The sequence below is a fragment of the Gopherus evgoodei genome, chromosome 7 (assembly GCF_007399415.2).
Source record: "Gopherus evgoodei ecotype Sinaloan lineage chromosome 7, rGopEvg1_v1.p, whole genome shotgun sequence".
Classification (NCBI taxonomy): Eukaryota; Metazoa; Chordata; order Testudines; family Testudinidae; genus Gopherus; species Gopherus evgoodei.
The window spans coordinates 76,569,220-76,591,196 of NC_044328.1; the positions used below are offsets into that span (position 1 = coordinate 76,569,220).

Below are 21,977 nucleotides of genomic sequence, written 5' to 3' on the forward strand. Positions count from 1 at the left end.
CACTTGTGGCATGTGATTGATCACTGAAGCCTCATGACATTGTTTCTGATTCCTGATTGGATGAGGCACTTTAAACAGGAGACTAATGAATGGCATCCAGCGCAATTTGTTGTCTTGTGCTAATGGAACTCCAGGGATTAGCAAACATTTTCATGAATAAATCAGTCGATCTGACTCCTCATGAGAAATGAACAGCATGAATGACAAATGAGCTTACATGCTTGTTTATAAAAATACTGGTGAAGTGCTTTTTGAATTATTCATCCTGTTCTTTTGAAGAGAAAGCTAGTTTTTATGGGTTTGCTACAGCCAATCTTTGTAAAACTACTAACACTTAACTCCTCATGGTTTGTGTTGCTGTGAGTGATTTTCATTCCGGGCATTTACAGCACCTTCTGTTACTGCTGCATTTAGTGTCTCCTCTGACCCCAGGCTCCCAGCACTGCCAAATGCAGAGTATACCTTGAACAGTGCAAGGACTGATTCTTCAGCCAGCTGCAAGAGATGAGCAGCTCAGTGGCACTTGGTCAAGTGTGCGGCTGGGTATAAATGTTGGAATGATCTTCTTGGCAAGGATTCATTGGCTGTCATTGGTTTTGTTTCCCCACCCACTCAGTGTAAATGGGTCAGTAGAGCAAGTTTTCCATGCTGTATGCAGGCAGTGAGGCTCCCACCACATCTTGTGTCCTAGAATGAATGGTTAGGGTTGAAAAGGGCCCATACAATGTGCATTTCTGTATGGGTGTTCTGGCAGGATTCTCATGGTTTTAGCTGTGTTTCACTGCAGTAAGTGCTGGCCGTGCAGAGAGGGGAAGAATTGAAGTGAGACGTCCACCAGCATGTTTGGAAGGGGATCCATTCCCAAGTTGATTGTGTGTGTGCACACATAAATGTTACTACTTCCAACTTAGGACAACTTTTTTCTTTTTCAGGATGAAACTACCAATAGTCTTCCAATTACTAACAGGTGAGAAATTAAATCCTTATTTTCTTGATAGAATACACACCCCCACAACTGGTGGGTCATCTGTGGTAGTTGAACTCTCTGGATCTAAAAGCATGAACCTCGCTGCCTGACCTATTAAACTGTCTACATGGTCCACCTGCTAGAGAGGGACAAAGACCCACACTGGTATTAACGTGTGTGTGTGTGTGTGTGTGTGTGTGTGTGTGTGTGTGTGTGTGTGTGTGTGTGTGTGTGTGTGTGTGTGTGTGAGAGAGAGAATCTGATTTTCCCAGGTACTAACCACCCACAATTCCAGCTGAGCTCAATAGGCATTGAGGATGCTCAGCACCTCTTTGAAATCATCTCACGCTTGTGTGTGAGTTGGGAAATCCCTTTGGCAGTATTTTAAATGAAAGTCAGTCATTTTTGCTTATTCTATTATATAGGTTAAAGGAAAACCTCTCGCTCGTGTGTTGAGCATTTTCTGGAGGAAACTCCTGGTCCTGCAGTGCTGAGAGAGACAGCACCAGCCTGAATCTATAGACAATAACGTGAACTAATGTATTTTGGATTAAATAAATGTTGGCCTCTATGGGCGAAATCCACCATTGTCATGAATGGGTGCAATGCCATTAACTGCAGTGGTGCTGCAGCCACAGTCCATCTCCTGAGGCTTTCTGCAACCAGGTATCTTGGTGCTAGAGTATTGGCAGCAAATTCCCAAAGTTGAGTGGAGTCTGCATAATGATGGACGGAAACCTCCCAGAAATGCAGTTCTCTGCTTTTTCTCTGGCTCTCCTACAGACAAGGAAGGGGGGTACGTCAAATGCTTGAGCTACAAAAGGAGCAATTCCCAGGAGATCCCAACCTTCCTGCTCTGCTTCAGAAGGGAAGGTTCCGCTAACTCTTCCTTGCTGCCACAGGAAGATCTGAAGCAGAGCTCTGTGTGGCTCGGAAGCTAGGGTTGCCAAATTTCTGATTGCAGAAAACCAAACACTAGGGTGACCATAGTTCTCTGTGCTAAATATCGGACACCTGGTAAAATTACTGGTATACAAGCAAGTTCAATGCAATCAATCAGAACTATGCCGTACATTCAAATTAACATAGTTGACTGAGCCCCAGTTAAAAAGAAATACTGCATAGTTGGATTCTTTTTATTTACCTTCTTATCTTTAAGGCTTTAAGATTCACACAGGGAGGGGTGACCTGACACACACTACATACCCCACTCCCCACACAGGGGGAGGTGACATACACCCATACCCCTCTCTCACACAGGGTTTGTGTGTGTGTGGCTTGGCATCATGTATGGGGGCATGCAGGGTCATATGCCCCCCTCCCCCAGATTTCTGCCAGGGTTCACACCAGAATGTGGCCAGCAGCAGCCTTCTGGTACTGCAGAAGGGAAGGGATGGGAGCTGCTTCCAGCCACTGGGGAGGTGGGGGAAGGGGGGATGACCTGGCCCATGTCTTTGCAAAGCTCACCTCTTCTCCCCCCACACCCCAGTGCTGGAAGCAGCTTGTCCCTTCCTGCCTGCATAGTGTTGAAAGGCAGCTAACACCTCCAGGCTGCTGCTGGCCACTGACATAACCCAGCTGCAGCATAGGCAGGAAGGGGTTAAGCCCTAAGGATTAGGGTTGTCAACCCTCCAAGATGGCTTGGAAGTCTCTAGGAATTAAAGATTGTCATATGATGGAACCTCCAGGAATACAACCAAACCTGACAACCCCACTAAGGGTGCATGGTGCACCAGGGCCCAGGGAAGCTGGCTGCAGCAAACCTGGCCAGAGAGGTGGCACAGGAGGGGAGGGTGCCTAGGGGATGGAGCAGTCCTGTGGTCTAGGATGCAGGGTGGGGAGTGAAGAGGGTGCTGAGGCCCTGCCCTGGGAGCTGCTGTGGAGCCTGTAGGTAGAGGGAGTGAACAGGCTGGAAATTGCCCCAACCCCCACCCCTCCAGAGTTTAGTTGTGGGGTGGAGAGGCTTCCCTGTGCCAGTGCTGTGTGGGGCTTTGGAACATGCAGGGCTTAGCTCCTCCTGGCCAGCACCCCAAGCAGAAGGGTCTTGGGCAGAAATGGGACGAGGGGGGGGCCCTGGTGGCTGTGAGCTGGCATGCAGCGGGGGCTGGGCTGATGGAGCAGCAGAGGGAATGACTGGCCCCATGCGCCCCATCGTCACCCTGCCACAAGCCTTGCACACCCACCCCTATTATTGGTCACTGGACCCCCCCCCGCCCCATTCACTGCTGGTGGGCAGGTGGCTGGTGAGCAGGGATCTGGCCAGCAGCAGGAGCTACCAGTACTGATGTGGGGGAGACAGAAAATACAGGACAATTTGCCTGTTTTTAAGAAAAAGTTGGAACACCTGTAGGGGGGCTTAAATATGAGACTGTCCCTTTAAAAATGGGCCATGTGGTCACCCTACTGCACATCCTTGCCCTGTCCCACTCCTTCCCCGAGGCTCCTTCTCTTCCCTGCCCCCCCACTCCATTCCCCATCCCACCCTCCTGCTCACTCTCTTGCTCATTTTTCACTGGGCTGGGGCAGAGGATTGAGGTGCAGGGGGTGAGAGTTCCCTCTGGGAGTGCGGGCTCGGGTGGAGATGGGCATGAGGGGTCTGGGAGTTGGGGCCGAGGGGGTTGAAGTGTGAGAAGGGGCTCCAGGTTCGGGGTTGGGATGTAGGAGGGAGTGAGGGGTCCAGGATGTAAGAGGGGGCTGGGGCCAAAGAGTTCAGGGTGTAGGAGGAGGCTCTGGCCTGTGGCAGGGGGCTGAAGCAGAACTAAGTTCCCTCCATTGTGTATGGTGCTGCTGTGTGCATTCCTGTTGCCTGCTGCATCAGCAGTGCCTGAGTCCATCTTGCTGGCGCATCTGGTTTTGTATTTTCTTTCTATAAAGTCATTGCAAGATACGGCTATCCGTTCTGCTGCATACTAACCACACCCACTGGTCTGGGGCTTTGAAAGACGCCTGTGGGGTGCAGAAAGTCATTAAATCTTTTCTTACTGTAGTATTGACTGCTAGCAATCACCTCATTATACATAACTTTTTGGGCTTTTTCTGCCAGCCTGGAATAGAGTGAAACTAAAACATGCATGGCATTTCCCCTTGCCCATCACTCAACCCACAATATAAACAGACAACAAACTCCTCATTGTCTATGGCCTGCTTTATCTCACTGGCTGGGTCCTGTCATCTGGGGAAACAATGACTGCAGGTGCTTCATGCACCAGCCTGGTCAGTTCAAAACCTTTGCAGAATGGGGCTTGAACTGCTGTAGATGTCAGTTATATCAGTGGTTTTCAAACTTTTTTTCGTGACACAGCTGAAGAAAATTGTTGATGCCCACAACCCAGTGGAACTGGGGATGAGGGGGTTGGGGTGTGGGAGGGGCTGTAGGCTGGGGCAGAGGGTTGGAGTGTGGGGCTTGGGATGCAGGAGGGGGCTCTGGCTTTGGAGGGGCTCAGGGCTGGGGCAGAGGTTGGGTGCAGCAGGGGTGCTAAGGCAGGCAGGAACCTGTCTATGGGAGTGTGGAGCTAGTGCTGACCAGAGCCACTGCAACCCAGTGCCTTACATTCCGTGACCCAGTACTGGGTCACAACCCAGTTTGAAACCCACCGAGTTACATAGTGAAAAAATGTATCACTATGGGAACAGGGTATCCAAGTTGAGCCCAATATTGCTGGGAAGGAATGCACTGGATTTTATGATGCAGTACAACATATTTTTGGAAGTTGTATTCACTCTAGTTTCATTTTCCAAATTCCTCCTAAGTGCAGCCACTGGCATCTGGAGCTTGTCAACAAAATATGTCAGATCAGATCTAAAAGCATCCCACTTTGAAAGTTAAAAATAATGTAAGTACTGGGTTAAAAGTTACTGCTTGGAAAGAGCTGGCAGTAGTTCATATCCAGTCCAGCTCTCTGCTAGGCTCAAAACAGGGCCTGCCTTTATGGGTCCTGCATAGCACAGCAGTGAGCACACTGTGTGCATTTAACAAATAAATGACTAGTTTTGCTTTCCCACTTGGAGAATTTCTCATATAGTGGATGTTGTCCACTGCTTCTGCCCTCTTCTGGATTAAATTGGATCTGCACTGGAGTTTAGCAAAAGATTCTGCTAGTGCTGTGGTGTTTCGTCTCTTAGGCCTGGTCTACACTCACGCGCGGGGGGTGGGGGTGGGGAATCGACCTAAGATACACAACTTCAGCTACGAGAATAGCATAGCTGAAGTCACTGTATCTTAGATCAACTTAGAATCACTTATTTCACGTCCTCGCGGCGGGGGATTGACAGCCACCACTCCCCCATTGACTCCGCTTCCATCTCTCGCTGTGGTGGAGTTCCGAAGTTGACGGCAGAGTGATCGGGGATCAATTTATCTGCGTCTACAGTAGACACACTAAATCGATCCCTGATAGATCGATTACTACCTGCCAATCCGGTGGGTAATGTAGACATACCCTAAGGTACCACAAGGACACCTCGTTGTTTTTGCTAGTGCTGATAACTCGAAGAGATTTCACTAGCACAAATGGAAGGAGAGGGTTGAGGCTGCAAAGCTTTATGCAAAGGCAGATGGCAATTGTAGTGTTCTGTGTGGGGTGAACAGGACAGCTCTGGAGGTGCAAAATCGGTCTCAGCTTCCATCTGAACTGAACACTTCAGTGGATATCTAGAATGTCTATAAACATTTTAAAAAGCGAAAATCGTGTATAGTCAAAATTACGTTGAGTATAATGGCAGGAGAATTGCCCGCACTACAGGTACAATATTAAAATTGTTATTTTTCTTTTTTTGCTGAGCATGTAAAACTGAAATCACGCATGTTAAATGTGCGTAAGATGCGACAGACCTGTAATACATTTTAACCTTTTTAGAAGGGCTCTTTCTATGTCTGTAATATAAGAAGCTTCATTTAAAATTAAATTAAAATGCAGATCCCGCCGGGACTGGTGACCAGGACCTGGGCAGTGTGAGTGCCACTGACAATCAGCTTGTGTGCCGCCTTCAGCACACGTGCCATAGTTTGCCTACCCCTGGTCTAAAGACAACGCTGTAAAACTGGGCACCGCTTTCCTCTCAGGAATCAAACAGGCTCAGCTTGCAAGTTAAAATGTTTTGCATTTCCTAAGGGCTATCCCTGCAAACTCCACTGCAGACCTGAACATGAGTGCTTGTTGGCTCATGCCTCAGTTCTGGTACAGCCAACTGAATGATGAAACGTGCATCTTCAGGACCAAAAGACCTCACAACTCCTGCAGCTCCACCCCCAACATGGAACGCCCCTTGCTCTTGCACCACCCCCCTGCCCTGGGAAGGAATTGATGGCCCACACACACACAGGGGACACCCTCCTTGCACCCCCAGGATCCCAGACTCCCCCCCGTCCAGGGGAGGGGGTGACAGAGTCCCATTTCCCATAGGGACCATCCAGTGCCCTCCATAGGGGACTCTCCCCTGGATCCCATGCCCCTTGCCCTGGCAGGGGTATGGAACTGACAGAGACACATCCTAGAGGAGATGTCCCCACCATGATCCCAACCCCCTGACCAAGGAGGGACCAACAGCTCAGCCCTCCCCTGCCCCCACAGGGAGTCCTCCCAACTCCCCCAAGGGACCAAGACACCTCCCCCCTTCCCTGAGGAAAAGCCTGCAAAAACCCCCCCCCCCCCAACAAACCTGGCAAACCCCACTTTGGCCACCAGGAAGGGGCAGAACCCCCATCATCTTTTCTTGTGATGGGGGTGATAAGAACTGCACCCAGTATGCAAGTTGTTGGCATACCATGGAGTTACAGAGTGGCAATATATGTATGGTTTTAACTATCACTTTCCTAATGGCTGCAAACATTGTTCACTTTTTTGACTGCAGCTGCAGAGCGAGCAGATGTTTTCAGAAAATTAGCCCAGATCTTTTTCTTGTATGGATAATTGGGACTGTTTTCCAGGCTACATTACTTCGCAGTTAATTTCATCTGCCATTTTGTTGTGCACGCACCCCATTTTGCATGATCCCTTGGTAACTCTTTGCAATCAGCTTTGGGTTTAACCATCTTGACTAATTTTGTAACACTTGCAGACTTTGCCACCTTAATGTTTAAACCCCTTTTCAGATCATTTATGATTATGCTGACCAGCACTAGTCCCAGTACAGATCTGTGGGGGACCCTACTATTTACCTCTCCACTGTGAAAACCAACCATGACAGCTTACTCTGCTTACAGGCCTTCAGTGAGGGACTTCAGCAAAGGCCTTCTGCCTGTCCAAGGCCATCCCATCACCCTTAGCCTCAAGGACAATTGGTAAGGCATCATTTCCCTTGTTAACTCTTCCCTATCATAATCTAGCTGTCTGATAATTCTGTTCAGTACTAGGCAAATCGGTTGAAATGAATGAATTTAGGGTTACCACTCTGTAAGTGTCAATATTACATTATCTATCCACCAGTGTGACAGCTGCTGATGTAAGTGATCGGTGACATACTAGAGTTAGTAGCTCTGTAATTTCATATCTGAGTTCCTTCCAAACTCTCAGGTTAAGATCATTTGGACCTCATGACTTACCAGTAATTTTGTTCCAAAACCACCTCTATTTGAAATAGTTCCTTAGATATGTCACCTAAAAAAAATCTCAGATGTTGGAATCTCCTTCCCATCCTATGCAGTGAAGATCAATGCAAATAATTAATTTAGCTTCTCTGCAGTGGCCTTATCTTCTTTGAGTGCTTCTTTAGCACCTTAATCATGCAATGGCCCCACTGTTAGGCAAGCTGCCTGCTTCTGACATACTAAAAAACAATTTTGCTGTTTAATATTTTGCAAGCTACTCTTTCAAATTCTTTTCTGGCCTGCATAATTAGGCTAGCTATCACCTTTTCTTGGAAACAGTTACTTCTCTCTTACCACATCATAAATGAAAAGCTGCTGCCAAAACTGGTGCAGTGGCTTTAAAAAGCAGGTTTCCCATATAAGGGTTCTGCAGCAGAATAGCAATTCATTCTAAGGGCTGCTACTCCAGCTCTGGTTGACTGTGGCCAGTATGAGTTGCTTCTGAGGAAGGTGTAAACTTGCTGAAGGTAGATACTAGGTTTAGATCTCAAAGGGGATAATTCCCACATTTCAAATACTGGCTTTAAATGCCATGCAATTTTAATAAATCCTTTATAATGTGTATTTAAACAGAATCAGTGCCATTAACTTTTAGTAGGACTCTTTCCTTTACCTATTGGGTGCTTTTGAAACTCTTCCCTGAAACTACAGTTCAAGGTCCTGTCTATAACAGAGAAGTGCAATGCTTTATCCAACTTAATTCAAACTGGTGCAAACCCTTAAACCAGTGGTACTTGACATACATTTAGGGGATTTAGGAAATCAGTGCCCCAGGTGCTTTTGAAACTGTCAGTCTTTGTTATTATACTTCATTAGTTCTTGACTCACTTAAGTCATTCAGGACATACAGAACTTGACTTTCCACTGAAAAAAAATCAAACAGAAAAGCTGTAAACTTAAATTATGCTGGAAGCAGTTCAACTATGCTACTACAGTCAAAGTAGTGCTAGGCTCTGCCACAGTTCTTCCAGGTTTGCTAGCACTTGAATAGAGCAGCTTAAAATGGCTACATATTATATATTTGTACTGAAAATGTGTTATTGCATGATGGGAGACAGAGCTTTTGACTATAGTGTAACATTTGCACATTGTATTTAAAAGCTAAACTGGCCACTGAAATGCAAGTCCCAATTCATACCTCTTAGGGCATACTAACCTGACTACAGCCTGAAGGTGATAACATTGCACCAGTTTACATGGCCTAAATTAAGAGTTCATTGGTATTCTGAAGAAGAGAGGTTTTTTGTTTTTGTTTTTTTTAAGCATAGATCCCGAAATACCAGTCTGTGGCAAATTTCATGCTTGGGGCATGCTGTCTCAGGTGATTGCTTTAGCCCATTACTTTAAGAATACGGAAAAGTTACATATGGAAGTTGCATATTATACATAAAGCACTGAGAAGTATTTAGCTTTTATCACTTTCCCCAGTTTCATCTACAAGGGACCTTTCACAGATCAGAAAGAGGCATGATTAAACAAGATATTCTTACATGGAAAGCTGCCCCACCCCCAATAAAGTCACATGACAAAATGGACAAATTAGCAAAACGTTTTGCAAAATTTAAAACTGAAGTTACACGATTGTTTGTAAACAGATGTACTAGACAGTCTTCCCTTTCCCAATAAAATCATAATTGACACATCAGGTCAAATTAGAGAGAAAAATAAAAAAAATTTCGCAAGACTTCCACAGGAAGATTTTGTATAAACCTGGCAGTGTTTGTCACTGGATCACACAAGCTACCTAAGCACCTGAAACATGTTCATTTTCGTAATTCTTCATGTAAGCTTCACAGGCATGAAATTTTTAGGCATGCTACATCGTGAAATATGCTACCTGATGTGTTACAACTCACTGAAAGAAAAAGAAAAAAAAAAAAAAAAAAAAAAAGATTTGAACCAGGCTTGGGGCAGGGAAATCCGCATAATCAAGAGTCACTATATGTAAATGATGGCCTTACAAGCTTTGCTGTTAGTCCCAAGAAGTTTGGGCTGTACTTTTAGAAGCCAGTCACGCTTCAAAATACACATTCTGCATTGGAGTCTTCAGAATCTTCTAGGACCTTGAACACTCCCACTTTTTCTTTTTCAACTGATTCAGACTTTTTCATTTGGTCTAAGAGAAAAAACAAACAAACAAAATTGTGTATAGTCTTACATTGGAAGTACAACAGTGCAGAGAAAGAAGCTTGTTCCTCCTACTAGCAGATGCTGAATGAAATACACAACTTGCTGAGTGTTAGTTGTCAATAGAATTGGGCAGGAAATGGTTACCCCATCCCAAATCAGGAGAAAAACAACAAAATCTGAGACTTTTTTGGTTGAGGTCAATTGAAACATTTCATTTCAATAATTTCAGAATGTTTCATTTAACCTTCATAAAAAAAACTACTATAATTAGCTTGTGTTTCACAACAAAAAGCTATTTCAATGCCCTCCCAAACCCCCTGTTTTTAAATGTCCTGTTTTGACAATTTTAAGATTTTTCAAAACAGGAAATTTACCAAAACAACCCTTCATTTCCCAGGAACAATTTCAGTTTTGATGAACTGCATTTCTGACCAAAAAAAGTTGTTAGACTTCCTGACCAGCTCTAGTTGTCATGTAGTAGTAGACAATGGTACTTCACATACATCCAGTTTGTTTGAATAGAATACTGACATAAAATTTGATTAGAAATTTCTGTGGGGACCCTGCTCTTGGGCAAATAAAGGCATTGGCAATTCTCCTCGGCTTTTACATATAAAACATAAGGGGAAAATTCTACATATTTTACTGTCAAATAGGAAAAGAGGACCAAATTAGTTTTTACTTACCAATAAGGTCACTTCTATCCAGCAGTAACTGTAAATCTTTGTCACTGATTACTTTCTCTCTGGATCCTTTAACCTCTCTACAGAAATAAGAGTATCTTAGTTTAAACACTGTACTTCTCAACATTTTTCCACACAAGAACCCCCTTTCTCTCCCCCTGCTTTTCCATACCAGAATTCCCCAGGACCTCCCCCTTTCCATATAGCAGAGATCCACATTCCATTTAGCAATATCGGAAGGGCAGGGTAGTTGAGATCCACAGACACTTATTTGCATCTCCCAGGTCTAACAAAATGTGGAAGTTAACATACCTTTCATAGTCCCTGGATTTCAGTAATTCCATTAATTCCTTAGGATCCAAGCAGCCCTTTGTTTGGATTAACCCAGATTTACCACCTTTAAACTGATCTATAAAAAGAGAAACCTTTATTGAATATAAAGGCTGCCAAATTACCAATGAATTCTACAAACTGACATCTAATGTATGCTGTTTACCCAACACAGAAAGAGAGAGGAAGAAACTATTCTTGGATATACTTGGATTTGTTGCCTAAACATATACCAAACATGCCCTAAATTGTGATGACTAAATTAAATAGTGAAAGTCAGAGCTGCATGAAAGTTTTCATGTAGGCCTTTACTTTCTAACTGTGGCACGCAAAAAAAAAAGAAAAAAAAAAAGGTTGCAAAACACTGATTTGACATGCACACACACAGTGGAAAAGCTATTAGTTCTACTTACAGTAAAAACATTGCAAATAAAGTTAGATGTGGATGCCGAAGTGTGTTCCGTTTGCAATGTTGCTGATTGAAACAAAGTGAGGAGTATTATCACTACAAGATAGAGAATAAATGAAAGATATCCTGCCCATTTTATTGAGGTGTATTTCTCTCAATCAGTGAATTAGCTATAACTGTTTTGATTAACATTTTTAAAACAAGCACATTTCTTCAGAAGAGAACATCCAGACACCTTTTTGAACCCAAATCTGGATGTTTTTCAATTCAGATCTGAGTATGGGAAAAGAGGAGTCTTCCAGACAACAGTATGTACTGGTGTTGTAAAAACAAGAGATATAGGTTCAGTCAAAGTATGACTAAAGGTGAGACCTGGAAGGTTTAATTGAAGAGGTGTCATTTGGATCAGTAATGTCTATCAGGAAATGGTATAAGATTACTTCTAATTGGCCATAGTTGAATGAGGTCAAAGCCAAAGACAAACACATACATGCCCAGAAGGCCTCGCAGCTTTCTGTTATCATTGGACTCACCCAACCTTGCCTGAACTTCTGTTACATTTACTGAAGCACCTACCCATCCTTGTCTCCCCCATTATGCATTTCTTTCTTTCCTCAGTCATGTCTAAGATCTTGCTTTCAAACCCCACCATGCACCTCACTAAGTTATTGTTAATTCTCCCTGTAGTGCTTTAGTACTTAACATATGCTACAGGTTAACAATGTACTTCTCAGATGTAGAAAAAATTGCATGAAATATTGAGAAACAGTATGTAATCATTTTAAAAAGACACGATCAATGTATATACACAGTTTGCAGAAATAAGTTTGCATGTATAACTTTACTTTGAGATCTTAACCATAATCTTCTCTTCATGCAGTTTTTTTTAAAAGTGATGTTTCCTATGGGTTTTTTATTATATATATAAACAAGATAAAACAAAATGCGTCAAGATCTGAAAGATCTGCTGATTTGTAACCAATTCCAAATCTGGAGCTACTTCTCTTTTACCCCTCAAATACCACCAAAGCACAGGTCCCATGCACATGACAATGTTCATAAGAGTCCTTCTCCTGCAAACTTTATTTTTTCTTTTTTTCTTTTTTTAAAAGGCTAAAGAAGGGACCATTAGATCTATAGTCTGGCCTCCTCTAAAACAGGCTATAGAATTTCAACCAGTTTCCCCTGTATTGAGCCGCAAAGCTTGTAATTTGCACCTGCCCCAGTGCATCTAAGTGGAGCTCCTTGTTGCAAGCCTTACATCAGCCCTCTGTAACCACTTCCAAAGTGACTTTTGACCAGAGGGGTCCTGGAAGAGACCACTGCTTAAAATTTAGTACTCAGTTACAGGGAAGACCAAGGTTTAGCAAATAATTAAGAAGAAAAACATTTGCATTAATGCCATAGGTCAGACCGCTCAGTTAAAACATCCCATGCCATGTGTCTCTTCTCCTTTAGTACAGGACTTTACATCTATTAGTCCCAATCCCTCCTACTCCCTTGCTGCCTGAAGCCCTCACGTCCCTTATCATGGTAAGTCATTATATAATTTTCCTTTGTTTGCACTACTCCTCCCATTTTAGTTTATCTGCAAATTGGATCAGTTGCATTTATACCAAAAAAATTCCTGAGAGAGATGCTTTTTCTCCTATTTTAATAGGTCATAAAAGCTAAGAAATTGCTGGCATACTAGAGCCATAACCAGGGCAGGTTGAGAGGGGTAGCCGCCCAGGTGCAAAACCACAGGAACAGAAATATGGGGCAGTGTGGGTGGGAGATGTGAGGGTCACGATGACAAGTGCCCACCACAGTTTGAAAACCGTTGCCTTCTGGTTGCTTTGAAGCTGGTGGAGCCACCCAGCCTGCTCTTACCTCTCTGAGGCACTCACCCCACCACTACCCTGCCCTGAGGAGTGCAAGGGCAGCAGCAAGCAAGTGCTTCTGGGAGCATCTCATGGCAGCTAGCTCTGTGGACAGAGACTGCACTCCTTCGGGGAGAGGGAAGAGCGGGCCGGGTGGCTCCCACCAGTTTCCAAGCAACCAAAAGGCAACTGTTTTCAAACTAAGGAGGGCACTCTTCATAGTTTGAAAACTTCCATGTTAAATGGAAGTCAGAAATCTATGGGGAGGCTATGCCTCCCTATACCACCCCCCTCCTCCAACATCACCCCATTTTTCTACCCGGACAGCTGCCCCGCTCTGTTTACAGCCCTGGCTAGGTATCACCATGATGTAAGTGGAGTATAAAAAACAGACCAGGCTAAAAAATCAGAGCATAAAATCATAGAAGATTAAGGTTCAAAGAGACCTCAGGAGGTCATCTAGTGCAACCCCCCTGCTCAAAGCAGGACCAACCCCAACTAAATCATCCAAGACAGGGAGGTTTTTAAGGCCTGGCTTGGCAAAGCCAAGGATGGAGAGTCCACCACTCCATAGATAATCATTCTAGTGCTTCACCACCCTCCTAGTGAAACAGTTTTTCCTAATATCCAATCTAGACCTCCCTCACTGCAACTTGAGACCATTGCTTCTTGTTCTATCGTCTGCCACCAATGAGAACAGCCTAGCACAATCCTCTTAGAACCTCACTTCAGGTAGCTGAAGGCTGCTATCAAATCTCCCCTCACTGCTCTTCTGCAGACTAAATAATCCCAGTTCCCTCAGCCTCTCCTCATAAATCATGTGCCCCACCCCCATTTTCCTTGCCCTCCACTGAACTCTCTCCAATCTATCCACATCCTTTCTGTAGTGGGAGCATAAAACTGGACACAATACTCCAGATGTGGCCTCACTAGTGCCAAATCGAGGGGATAATCACTTCCCTCGATCTGCTGGCAATGCTCCTATTAATGCAGCCCAATATGCCGTTAGTCTTCTTGGCACAAGGGCACACTGTTGACTCATATCCAGCTTCTCATCCACTGTAATCCCCACGTCTTTTTCTGCAGAACTGGATTCTTGCATGGGATTCTTCCGTCCTAAGTGCAGCACTCTGCACTTCTTCTTGAACCTCATCAGCATCATTAATTCAAGACTGGCAAATATCACCCAAAATTAGCAGTAACCTATGAGCTACAGTTTGATGAACATCACACCAAGCAATTTAATTCTCTCATTCTCCCTGTCCCCACCCCAACATACAACTTTTGGTGTATTATGGGAAGTCCTTACCTTCCTCTGAAGTGTTTAAAGTACAGGCTACTGTCAGAGGCCCCACCAGATTATAAAAACTTCTTTATAGACAACTTTCTATTCCGGTGGATTTAGTGCTTATGAAAAAGGCCAGAGTGCAGGATTGTTAAAATTTGATCAACAGAATAATTATAGTGAAGATTATTACAGTGCCCAATCCATATGCCTTCACCAGTAACGATGAGAGGGAAATAGTTCCAACCAACCAGCCATTCATTACTTGGGTTGTGCAGAGATTATTAACTAGGAAGTCAAAACAGCAGCAAGTAAATTATTGGATTGTGTTGCATACAAAATGAGACGATTTCAGAACACAGTGCTCTAAAACTATTTTACCAGGATTATTTTATTACAGAAATTACTTTAAATTGTAATTTTGGATAGTTTCTGTAGGCAGGGTCCTGCGGTAGCCATGATTCTGTGACTACAAGACTGGTCATCTGGACCCGATGCTACAGAAAATCCCAGTAGGGACTGAATATAGATCTATAGGAGGTACAAATTCTGCTGATTTGAACACTGTCAGACAAGATATTCTTCTCCCTGCCTTCTTCTGCTTTCCCACATTTCAGCTGATTTCAATGGATGTGATCCAAAGCTAGACAAGCTTGCCTGTGCAGGTTAGAAAGCTCCTCTCTCAAAGCTTCAGACCAACTTAAAGACAGAGTTCTGAATCTTGTCCATAAGACATTATCCTCCCCTGAAGGCAGATAACTGTAAACCTAGAAGCTGATATTGCCGACAGCTGTTTCATGTCACCAGTCATCCTGACCACTCTCACTCCTTACTGCCTGGTTTCATTCCTTTTTTCTCTACCAGGCCAGTACACACTTGCTCCTCACTCTCCCCAGCAGCCAGGAAGAGGTATAGCACACACTGACCCCAAGTTACGCAGCAAGGGCCCATTATATTTAGTGGAAAACAAATGAGGCAGCAGTCTGAAATGCATGAAGAGAGTAATTTGCAGCCAAATTCAGCATCATGTCACAGAATTCAGCCTAGATGCTAAAGAATGCACAGAGTGCTGATTAGAACGGCTAAGAGAAACAGGCATATTTAGAAAAAGGAGACAAACTACTTACATATAGAGAAATTCTCTGTTAACAAGGACAACAAGAAATAATCTTGAATTACAGCAAGAATTCCCCACAGTAACTTAATAGAACAAAAAAGTTTTACAAGTTCTAAAGAATTATTTACTAACTTTTATGAATAATCAACTTCTCTAGCTTCCTTTTGGCAGCAGCTCTCTCCACAATCTTCTGGTCAACAGTATTTGCTGTCACGAGGCGATAAACAACACTGGCTTTGTCTGACCAATTCTGTGACACCTGTCTTGGGCCTGAAGGTCAGACTGAGGGTTCTAAAATGAATGAGATTAAAGAAATCAAATTAGCTTAATTGTTAAAGATGCACAATGGATTCCATTTTCCATCACTCAGTTTTCCAAGCTGTCACTTTTCAGGCTGAAAAGTCTACCACAGGGGATTTTTTATGGTGGGAAGTGGGAAAGACTGAGAAAAAAAAACAGTTCAGATGTTCTGGGGAATGAGTGATGAGATATTTATTCCTGTACTAAAAAGCTGTACTTAATGATGGAATTAGCCCTCACTGAGAAATCTTTTGCTCCCTGAATTCTCAACTTGTTATTGGAGCTCTTCATAGTTCAAATAGGAAAGGATATGCTAAGTATGCTTGTGCAGCCTAAGTAGCGCATATGGAAAAAGTTGAAGATGTACAAATCCATAGGGATTAGCCTCCTAACAGCTCTTCAACCAACCTCCTGAGGCCCACAGGAGTCAGTGGGGTTCTGGCTGGCTGAGCTTTGGGATGTCAGTTGACTGGGGGAAATTTTTGGGGACCAGAGCCTAACAAGGCAGCAGTTGAAACAGGGAAGTTTGCAAAAGTTGTCTGCCCAAGATGGCTCAAACTTCTTCAAGAGCTTTAAAAAACTTCTCTCCAAGGTAGGCATTGTTAATAATTATCAGCACTCAAGCAGTATGCATTCTTTTCAACTAGCAGAAAAGCCTGTTTTTAAGAAAGTCAGGGTATTAGCCATTTGCCTACAAAGCAATCTTAGGTGGTTTGTATAGGCCAGCACATTTAGTGAGTATCTAGGGTTACGGTAGAAAATCGTATGATGTAGCATTTGAGAAACAGTATGTCATCTTACCCAGTCACTATCATAGATGATGACCGTGTCTGCTGCAGTCAAATTAATGCCCAGGCCTCCAGCTCGTGTACTCACTAAAAATATGAAACTTCAGGATCTGTATTAATTTATGCATCTGGAAAAGATACATCTAACATGAAACAGAATACAGAATAAAAGGATGTGGTCAGTAGGTTTTTTTTAAACTCATGTTTAAATTAAATCAGATTAAAAATATATTATTTTGCTTGTCTTTTCTACAAGGCATTACATATAAAGCATACCAACAGAGGTTGAATTTATTGCAATTAGTTGAGTTGGATACATGCACCTAAGTATTTAAGCTGTTACTTACATTTTCTTCTCTCTCTGTATAGGACATGGATCCATCCAAACGACTAAATTTGTAACTCCGCAGATAGCAATAATCCATCAAAATGTCCAACATCAGTGTCATGTTGTGAGAACAGCAACACCTACAAGTAGTTAAGATTCCTCAATATCCCTATTTTAAAAATAAAACCAAAACACCAAAAACAACACACAACAAGGCAACTGATTAGTATTATCCATATTCCTAAACAAAAATACCTTGTGTCCTCTCCTTTTTCAGTTCTGGCAGCATCCGGTCCAAAAGCAGGAATTTGCCTGAATCTTCACTAGATCTTCATCAACCTTTAAAACAGAGTAAAAAGGAAAATTCAAGATTTACAATCTTTCAGATGCATCAATATTCAGGTACTAGAGATGACCAATTAATGCGCTAGACTTCCACCCACGTAGCTAATACTATCCCATCCTTGTCCAGTCTAGATCATTTGATTGTGTCAACCATTAGTGTGGCTCAAAGTTCCTGACAGCCTCTAAGTGGCCCCTTTGGATGATAGTGGATTTAACTATATGGCAGTCATGCTCATGTTAGTTTGCAAGACTATATTTTGAATGAGATCCTTTTGTTTTCATTAATGGCTTATTAAGGGTTAGTAAAAATGTTAGAGGGTTAAGCTCCCAAATATACATTATATATCATCCAATTTTTTCCCCTTTTCAATATAGTAAGAGGGTTTATGTAGTATAAGAAAAAACTATTAAGATGACCTTTATATATAGTTATCTACTTTGTATATATCTTTTGAGTAGGGGGTTGGATGTTGAGCTCCAGAAAGAACATTTTGTCTTGTTATACCAGTTCCAGGAAGCTCTCTCTAGAACAGTGGTTTTCAAACTTTTTTCTGGTGCCCCAGTTGAAGAAAATTTTTTATGCCCATGACCCAACGGATCTGGGGAATGAGGGGTTTGCGGTGTGGGACGGGGCTCAGGGCTGGGGCAAAGGGTTGGAGTACGGGGTTCAGGGTGTGCTCTAGGGTGGTGCCAGGGATGAGGGGTTTAGGTGTGCAGGAGAGAGCTTTGGGTTTGGAGGAGGCTCAGGGCTGGGGCAGGGGATTGGGGTGCAAGATTATCTCCGGGGTTCCTGGTCAGCGGAGCAGCAAGGGTGCAGAGGCAGGCTTCCCGCCTGGCCTGGCACCTCGACTGCGTTGCGCCCTGGAAGTGGCCAACAGCAGGTCCAGCTCCTAGGCGGAGGCGCACAAGAACTCCTTGCAGCTCTTGCCCACAGGCACTGCCCCCCGCATAACAGACATTGAACTTACTCCCTCTCATGTCTGCTGCAAGAAATTTTCAAAACAAGACTGAATCACATTAGTAGGGTTTTGTGGAGAAGCATATTATACAAGTCTAAAGCTGTTCATCAGCATTACATTAACTACAATAATTTTTAAAAAAAACACTGCTCTGAATGCTTCAAGATATGTACCTTAAATTGCTGTGTGGCAGGGTCCAGTGGATATTCAATGAGATATGGATGATTACAACATTTCCTCAGTAACATCATAATATTCTGCAGTTTAAGGTTGATTTCTGAATCTGTAGGAATGGTCATTTCTATCACTTGCCTTTCAAAGACACATAATATTATTAGTACAGCAAAATGTCAATACATTTCAAGTACAGTACAACCTAACAATGTCTGGAAGACCTACTGTAACTACTGGATTTCAGAATTAGAAAGAAAGGATAATGCAGCTTTTCATTATCTTGATTCAGCAATTTAGTTTCAATTTTATGCAATATTTCACAGTGTATTAAAAATGATCTTATAAGCTACAAAGATATTTTTAAAACAGGGACTTCTTTCTTCAAGATATGCACCTCTCTTTTTCTACTTCCTCTTGCATTTTACTGATCAGTTTTTCCAGCTCATCAGGTGTATCAGCATCTAATTCACGGTAATCAACCGCCTTTCGCTCCGACGCTTTGGTCGTCCTGTAGGACTCAACTCAACTACTTCTTCCTGTAGAAAGTGATATAATTGTAAGTCAGCCGACATTTCACATGTATCATTGCAGGGAAGGGGAGGGGGCAGCCAGATGTGACCCAATCCCTTGGTTTCCCAGTGATTTTCAACGTAGCTGCTGCTTTAGAGAGTCTCTTCACTAACAGTACACATTTTATTATTGAAGGTAAATATAAATTATTAGGAAAATATATTTTATACTGCCCAGGTCTCTCTGTGACATTGATGTAGTGAAGACTGGTCTGCAGCTGACATCAGAAAAAGACAGGTACCTTTTCCCTTAACTGGTGTTCTTTGAGATATGTTGCTCATGTCCATTCCAGATTAGGTGTGTATGCTCGCCACATTGCACCAGTGCCGGAAGTTTCTTCCTCAGCAGCATCCATAGGGACCACTCTGGCACCCTCTGGAGTGGCACGCAACATGCCGCACTATAAGGGGCGCCCCGGCTTCCTCCACCCTCATTTCCTTCTTGCCAGTCAACTCCAACAGTGGGGAAGGAGGGTGGGTCATGGAATGCACATGAGCAACATCTCGAAGAACACCAGTTACGAAAAAAGATAACTGTCTTTTCTTTGAGTGCTTGGTCATGTCCATTCCATATTAGGTGACTCTTAAGCAGTACCAACAGACGTAGGTAGGAGTTCATAGATTGCAATACAGCTCTACCAAACCCAGCGTCGTCTTTGGCCTGCTGAGTGATGGCATAATGCACCATGAACATGTGGACAAAGGACCAAGTCGCGGCTCTACAGATGTCCTGGATAGGGATGTGCCACCAGGAAGGCTGCCAAGGACACCTAGCTCTAATCGAGGAGCTCTGACGATCGGCGGCAGCAGGACCCCCGCCAGTTCGCAACATGTCCGTATGCAAGAGGGTGATCCAGTTAGAAATCCTCTGTGAGGACACTGGAAGAGCCCTTCATCCTATCCACTGTGGCAATGAAGAGCAAGTTGATTTACGGAAAGGCTTGGTACACTGTAGGTAAAAAGCCTAGGCCCTAAGGGACATCCAGCACATGACAATGCCTCTCTTCACTCACTGGTCTTGTGCAGCTTGGGACAGAACACCGGGAAGATGATGTCCAGTTCACATGAAAGGTAGATACTATCTTTGGCAGAAGGCTGGGTGGGAGCTGCAGCTGAACCTTATCTTTAAAGAAGACCATGTACGGCAGTTCTGAGGTCAAGGATTTAATCTCAGAGACTTGTCTCGCCGATGGGACCGCCACCAAGAAGCAACCTTCCATGAAAGGTGGGAAAGGGAGCAGGAGCCCAGTGGCTCAAAGACACAAAATCCCATTGTGGGACAGGGGTCCATACCTGCGGGAAGAGTCTTTCGAGGCCTCTCAAGCATCTGACCATGATGTCATAAAAAAACATCGTCTGGCCCTGGATCGGTGGGGTGAAAAGCAGAGATGGCTGAGAGATTACTCTAATGGAAGAGTGTGCCAGCCCTGGTTCCTCAGATGAAGCAGGTAGTCTAAAATAGACTGTACGGAAGAATGCAAAAGAGAGATGTCATGCTCGGACACCCAGCAGAAAAACCTCCTCCACTTGGCCAGGTAAGTCAGTCTGGTTCAGGGCTTCCTACTCCCCAGGAGGACCTGTTGGATCTCATCTGAGCAGGTCAGTTCCTCCAGGTTCAGCCAGGCAGTAATCTACGCTGAGAGGTGGAGGAACGTGAAGTTGGGGTGTAGTAGCTGACCGAGGTCCTGTGACAGCAGGTCCAGCTGGTTAAGTAGGGGCCAGGGAAGGGCCGCTGCCAGGTTCATGAGCATGCCGAACCATTGCTGGTGATGCCATGCCTGAGAGATCATGATACCTGCGCCTTGTCTCTCTTTATCTTTGCCAGGACCTTGCTGATGAGTGGAATGGAGGGGAACGCATATATCAGGCTCCCTGACCAGGACAGGAGAAAGGCATCGGAGAGGGAGTCTTTTCCCAGACCTTGCTGAGAACAAAACTGATGACATTTCCTGTTCTGCCTGGTGGTGAACAGGTCCACTTGGCGAATACCTCACCTCTGGGAGATCATGCAAGCTACCTCTGGGTGGAGTGACCACTCCTAGTGAGAGAAGTCCCTGCTGAGGTGATCCACTAGCATGTTCTTGACGCCAGAGAGCTGACAAGCTTCCAGGTGGATTTCGTGGCTGATGCAGAAGTCCCAGAGATGGATTGCCCCTGCAACCATGGCTGGCGACAGTCTATTCCCTGTCCAAGGATCACCTGGAAAAGATTGTTACCATCCCCACAATGAACTTAACTCACTGCGATGGTGGACTGATAGCAGGACAGTCCTAGAGGGAGTTCCCCCTCACTCCATCCAGTTGGTTTTGGATGCCTTGGACCTCGGCTGAGGTACGCACCTCAGCAATCTCCAGGCGCAGGATATGTGGTCCCCGGAAAAGCTGACATTTCACATAAACGTCAAAGAACTCAGAGCGATCCACTGGGCATGCATAATATTCCTATCTCACCTGTCAGGCAAGGTGGTGAGAGTCCTGATGGACAACACAGCCTCAAAGTTCTGCATCAACAGGCAACGGGGAACGCGCTTGCCGGCTCTCAGCCAAGAGGCAATCCGTCTCTGGGACTTCTGTATCAGCTATAAAATCCATCTGGAAGGGGTAAAACCACCACAGAAGGAGCAGAGGATGTCAAAGGGAGTCCGAAGGCTCCTCTAATTCCTCTGCCTGAAGTCCCAGGTTAGATGCAACCCTCTTCAATAGTTCCTGGTGTGTCTTAGCATCATCCTGAGGAATTGGGTGAGAGGGTCCCATGATAGCCTTGTCTGGTGATGACAAGGACGATGCTGGTGCCGTGGGATCCTCAATATCCATTGGTGGTCCAGCAGCTTGCTCTCCTAGGTCCTCCTGGACCTGTGGGGTCTTTACCCCCGAAGCCTCGAGCACTGGAGGGGGCTGGCATCAAGTAAGCAGCCTGAACTCCCAAGGGTTCCATGGATACCATGGCACCGGCCACTGTGCTTGGGGCCACAGGATGGGTTTCCGTGCAGATGATGTAGATGACACTGCAGGCATCAGCGCTTGTCCCACAGTCAGGGGACCCTGCTCCATGCTGGAGCTATAACTGGAGATCGGGCAGGGCGGCACGGCGGCTCTTGTCTGACTGGTGCTGGTCCCTGCTCCTCGAGGTAGACCTGTCTGAGACG

The 21,977-nt window shown here is 44.5% G+C and overlaps 1 protein-coding gene across 1 annotated transcript in view; it reads right to left on the reverse strand.

The window, feature by feature from the left end:
• Positions 1 to 9,086: 9,086 nt before the first annotated feature.
• The window catches only part of HELLS (helicase, lymphoid specific), a 43,322-nt gene continuing 30,431 nt past the window's right edge, over positions 9,087 to 21,977 (reverse strand). Inside the window, 14 exon segments of the mRNA XM_030569634.1 lie at positions 9,087 to 9,669; positions 10,370 to 10,446; positions 10,679 to 10,775; positions 15,502 to 15,600; positions 15,603 to 15,660; positions 16,471 to 16,559; positions 16,562 to 16,585; positions 16,801 to 16,906; positions 17,023 to 17,052; positions 17,054 to 17,106; positions 17,109 to 17,124; positions 18,263 to 18,401; positions 18,658 to 18,754; positions 18,757 to 18,799. Coding sequence (XP_030425494.1) covers positions 9,572 to 9,669; positions 10,370 to 10,446; positions 10,679 to 10,775; positions 15,502 to 15,600; positions 15,603 to 15,660; positions 16,471 to 16,559; positions 16,562 to 16,585; positions 16,801 to 16,906; positions 17,023 to 17,052; positions 17,054 to 17,106; positions 17,109 to 17,124; positions 18,263 to 18,401; positions 18,658 to 18,754; positions 18,757 to 18,799 — 1,026 coding nt within the window. The 3' untranslated portion in view covers positions 9,087 to 9,571.